This window comes from Arabidopsis lyrata (genome assembly GCF_000004255.2).
Source record: "Arabidopsis lyrata subsp. lyrata unplaced genomic scaffold ARALYscaffold_487, whole genome shotgun sequence".
Taxonomy (NCBI): domain Eukaryota; kingdom Viridiplantae; phylum Streptophyta; class Magnoliopsida; order Brassicales; family Brassicaceae; genus Arabidopsis; species Arabidopsis lyrata.
This window is the reverse complement of record NW_003302223.1, coordinates 1-5,021: the sequence shown is the minus strand read 5'-3', so window position 1 is coordinate 5,021 and position 5,021 is coordinate 1. Positions and strand designations below refer to the sequence as shown.

Below are 5,021 nucleotides of genomic sequence, written 5' to 3'. Positions count from 1 at the left end.
TTAGCAGATCATAGTTCCGCTTTCGTGGAAATCATAGACTTTGACGCGGTTAGGGCACATGCCGGGAAAGGAGCTAGCAGGTACACAGAAAGGTCAGACCTTGAGATGAAAATGCAGAGATCTCCAATGTCTTGAGTGTAAACAGCGTTTCCTTGTTCGTCTAGCCTGAAAACCATTAACCTAGTGTTTCAAACCTTGTGTATTCAATCGGGGAAGAACAGGGTGGATGATGTCAACGGTCTTCCTGTACAACTTAACCACAAACATTTCACCGGTTGTTCGTGACTCCACCAAGTGTTCGGTGGTGAAACACGAATGCATACGCTCGCGTCTGGTCTTCGTTAGCTGGGCAAAGTTTTCAAATCGCAACTTGTGGAACTTGGGATTAATATTGTGCTGCTTGTGTGAACAACTGAGATCCCATGATGCTATGAGGTGGCCTCCAGATCCGGGTATGCGAAACATGTTATCTTTCTTGGAAAAACATGACTCGGGAGGAGAAGAAGCAGGGGTTTTCGATTCTGATGTTGATCCACTCGGAGTTCCTTTGAGCGGGTCTGCAAAAGCTAAGCTGAGGTCCCATGAACTTGACAGCTACAACACAGTCCTCGTCCTCTGGAGAAGATGAGGACATTGCCACGTTGGTGACAATTTGGGTTTGGCAATGAGGCAGAGTTACAAGAGGAGGCAGCAAAAAGTGTTTCGGATCTGTTTCCGATGCAACCGGGTTTAGATCGTCTTGGAGACGCACTCTTCCGTCATCCTTCAAAGTTGCTACCCAGCCATGAGATGACCCAATCAAAACCGTCTTTTTTTGATCCGTCAACTCCAGAGACACCTTCTTCTTCGTATAAGTCAAGCAACGATCATTAGCATTCCAAATCACGAGTTGACCGAAATCCCAATGGCAAGGAACAACGCCGAGGATGCTACAAGGAGGGGTTTGCAGCAAGGAAGACGAGAAGCCATTGGAGCCAAGAGGAGAGGATCTAACCACCACAGGTAGCTTCGAAGGCTGATTGAGAAGCAGAGACATGAATGTTGTTAGCAAAAAACCTAATTTATATTTTGTCAAGCACTTAATTGATGTTCACATCTTAAAAATCCTCCATAAATATAGAAGAAGAGACTTGCTTGCCAAGTTTTCCATATCCATATAAGGAAGGGACTTGCCCACCAAGTTTTCCATCTCTGAATCAATTATGGTCAAACTCAAACACAATCTTAATTACAATTTTTTCAATCCAAATATATGCTTACCATTTCTTATAAACATTTGATCAAGGATCATATTTAGAATATGGTTTAATTCATATCACCAATCTATATTGGCAACAATGGCTTTACCTGCGTTTATTAAAGTTTACTAAAGTTCTACTTTCTAAATTTCAATAGTCAAGAATAGGCCTAAAATTTAGGTATCTACTCTCATGTCATCTCTCTTGTAGTGTGACCAAAAAGACTCTTTTAGCAAACTGGATCCAAGATCAACTCCATTTTCTAATTAATGAACCTTGAGTTTGTTACAGACTGCATATAGTCACAATCTGAGTAAAAACTGGCTGATCTTACACCATATTTAAGCTTATAAACCGGACAATCTCAGAGTCCTTAACTGTTAAGGGCGTGTACAACCTATAATAGGATGGATCTGGGGCACTCAGTTGCAAATCATCTTTTGCAAGCTGAATCTGACGACACCGGAAACCACGTTCTCATATCGAATATGTATGCTGCAGATGCTAAATGGGAAGGCGTGATGGAGTTGAGAAACCTAATGAAGAAAAGGGAAATGAAAAAGCCAGCAGGATGTAGCTGGCTAGAAGTGGATGGGAAAAGGGATGTTTTTGTGTCTGGAGATTGTTCTCACCCTCGTAGAGACAGTATTTTTGACTTAGTCAATGCTTTATATCTTCAGATGAAAGAGCCTGTGGTGTTTTAATAGATGAAAAAAGCTGCAAAGCTAGATCATGATGGTCTACACAAGGACATTGCACATATTTTACAGAGACATATCTTGAGTGAGATAATGTAAGCGAACGATCTTCCTCTTCCAATTATACTATTGTTGTGAAACTCTACATGTTACAAATCTTGGGGGGTAATAGACAGAGAACAAGCTTATGATTAATCTGTCGGGTTTATGGTTTCCACTCGAATTGGGAGATGCTAAAGGAAACAAAGTAAGCAATTCTGGTTCTGTATACCCTGGTTTAGACCTTGGCGATGGATGCAAGTAAAAGCGTCTCTCTTTAATGGCTTTCTCCTCTTCTTCGATGTTTGTTGTACAACTATCTGGTTCTGCTTTCTCCCCTTCTATCAAGGACAAGTTAGAGAACAATGAAGAAGGGGTGCCCACTGGACTTGTTAAAAGGTTGGTATTACCAGATTTAGATGATGGTGTCGTACCAGTGGGCTTAAAGCTTAGAGGAGGTTTGACAATTTCAAGCTTTGGCCTCATACATTGCCTTCTCTCATGGAGCTTTGAAGTCGGCCTCTTTTGTATGGCGGTTTTTATCACTGTTGCTTCTGGTGTTGCTGCTGCAGCGTTGTTCTCTGATGGACCTGTCAAGCGCTGCACAATTTCTCTGAAAGTGTTGGTGTCAGTTTGGACAAATGTAGTGACAGGCTTGCAGGTTGCAACGTTCTGACTCCCTTTGTTATTCATATGTAAGTCCTTCTTTGATTTACACCGATCTTTGTCCTCTGACCTGCAACAAAACTACCGTTTGTTCAGCTGATGAGAAGATGAAAAATATTCAAACATGAAAGGTGACTTTTCACATTTTAGTCCCATCAAGAGAACCGAGGAATGTCAACTTCATGTGAGTTCAGAGATGAGATTGATGGAAGGTAAAAATACTCAGAAGTCTTCTTGTAATCCAAGATTTGATATTTCTTAACGATTTCCTTGGTCATAATTTTTCAAAAACAAGCAACTCAAAACATAAATAGCTACAGATACAACAGATGAGGTAGTCGTGTACTCAAACCTCACCATTTTAAAAAGAGAACTAGCTTCTTAAATGTATCCGTGTAAAAAACAATAAAAAATTGGCTTTTCCTGAATTTGCTTTGACTTGTTGTATACTCAAAAATCTATGTCGAAGTTTGGTGCTATTACTAATTGTGGGAATGACAATGAAGAGGGTTTTTCATGACCTAAATCTATCTTCTTCATCATCATCTTTATGGTGGTTACTTGTTCATATGATGAGAGAACTGTTTATAAAGTTTTTATGTATCATTCATTTTACGATTTGATAACCAAAGTTATATCTCTAGCTTTTGGGTTTCTGTTCTATGCAACCCTACAGAATCACAGAGAACGAAGAAAAAAGGACCAAAGACATACCTGAAGAGCAAGCCGAGGCAGCAAGTGGAGGTAAAATAAAATGAGAATGCCGGTTTTTTTTTTAAGAAATAGGAACTTAAAACAGGAGAAGGAAATAAAAGGGAGAGAGAAAGAACTAAAAGAAGATATAAAGACTGTTGTTGGTCTAATGGTCACAGCTCAGAACTTGTTCATATTACCAGAAAAGAGAAGAAAATGAAAAGAGGAAAATCAGGAGAAGAATATGGAGAGGAAAGAGGAAAATGACTCTTTTATTCCCTTGTTCTTAACCGTTTTTGGGTTTGGGTTTTTGTCACACAAAAAAAAAAAAAAAAGAACTTGTATTATTTTGTTTATAGAACTTAGTTTGTTTGGTCAAACATCAAAATGACAGAATTTGTGATGAGTTTATTTCATTGTTGTCGTGAAGGAATGGAGAAAGGAAGTTAAAGAAGGAAGAAATGCATGCCGTTTCGGTTAAGGAGATGGGTAGAGAGAGACGTCACAGCAACCTCTCTCCCCCGCCCAATTCATAAACCAATCGGTTTTTCTTTTTTCTTTTTTCTTTTTTCTTTTTTCTTTTTTGGCAGTCTCTATTGAATGTGATGAGATATTATTAACTGAACTCATGACAGTTTCTTTAACTGCCTCTATTCGTCCTCTGTGGTTAGTTTTGTTGACTCATTTCAAGTTATGGCCATAACAATTAACAACATTATTAACTGGCATTGTCAAAGATAGGAGGCAACAATTTTTACCTGTGAGTTACCAATACGGTGTCATTTCTTTTCCCTTTTTTTTTCTGTGGACTAAATTTTGTTGTGCGATAATAGTTGACTCTTTTGTATAGCGTTTTTTATTTCATTTCATATACAAAATTAAGGAACTTGAATAGTACAATTTTCATATCTTGTTTTTATAAAAATATTACAGCTTCTAAAATTCCAAAACAACCAAAACAAATTTATGAATCTTATTACTGTAGAGGTTTTTATAGTCGTTTGAATCTTGTAGAACTTACCATATGGCTCTCTAACTATCTTTATTCCAAACCTCAACCATTTTTTTTTTTTTTACTATAATGCTAACACTGAGCATAAAGAAAATTTTACATCATGTAATTTCTACAATGTAACCATTCTTTTTTGTCTTTGTAATACCTTTGATTATGCTAAGGTTGCCCTTTTGCCCTTTGCTTCTCTTGTCTACAAGCAAAATAAGATTTTGATGTTGTTAGTAATCAACTACTGGGTGTGTATCAAAGTGAAGAGAAATTAGGGTGGAGAGGAGAGAGATACCGATTTTCTTGAATCCAGAAACTGGCTATATATGTCATAGAGCTTTTGTTTCTCGGTTTCGGAAACTGATGGTTTAGTTTTAGAAGCGATCGACTTCAAAAGAGGATCGGTTATTATTGGCGTAGTTCCGGTCTCAGGTTTATCTTCTCTGTTCAGATACTCGTGTACAGCTGCAAGTTGCGCATCTGAGAGAAGAGCTTGAAGATCAGCTCCACTGAAGCCTTCAGTCATCAAAGCTATAGGCTCTAAGTCAATATCATCAGCCATTGGAAGCTGCAGAAATGCAGAAAGAATTTTTGTCATTTTAACTTGTAATATATATATATATATATCTAATTTACATATTGTCTAACCAACAAATGAATGCCACAATCTGATAGGAATGGCTA

General features: G+C 38.0%; 2 protein-coding genes across 2 annotated transcripts; both read right to left on the bottom strand.

Annotated features, from left to right (window-relative positions):
* Window positions 1-2,062: 2,062 nt before the first annotated feature.
* On the bottom strand, window positions 2,063-3,678 carry LOC9298505 (VQ motif-containing protein 31). The gene is made up of 3 exons (XM_021033374.1): window positions 3,356-3,678; window positions 2,410-2,711; window positions 2,063-2,316 (listed from the first exon to the last, which is right to left on the bottom strand). The coding sequence occupies exons 2-3, from the start codon at window positions 2,666-2,668 to the stop codon at window positions 2,063-2,065; spliced, it is 513 nt and encodes a 170-aa protein (XP_020889033.1). The 5' UTR covers window positions 2,669-2,711; window positions 3,356-3,678.
* A 587-nt stretch (window positions 3,679-4,265) lies between these two features.
* Window positions 4,266-4,938, bottom strand: LOC9298507 (peroxisome biogenesis protein 1). Its single transcript, XM_002862381.2, has 2 exons — window positions 4,633-4,938; window positions 4,266-4,539 (listed from the first exon to the last, which is right to left on the bottom strand). The coding sequence occupies exons 1-2, from the start codon at window positions 4,933-4,935 to the stop codon at window positions 4,501-4,503; spliced, it is 342 nt and encodes a 113-aa protein (XP_002862427.2). The 5' UTR covers window positions 4,936-4,938; the 3' UTR covers window positions 4,266-4,500.
* Between the last annotated feature and the right edge of the window lie 83 nt (window positions 4,939-5,021).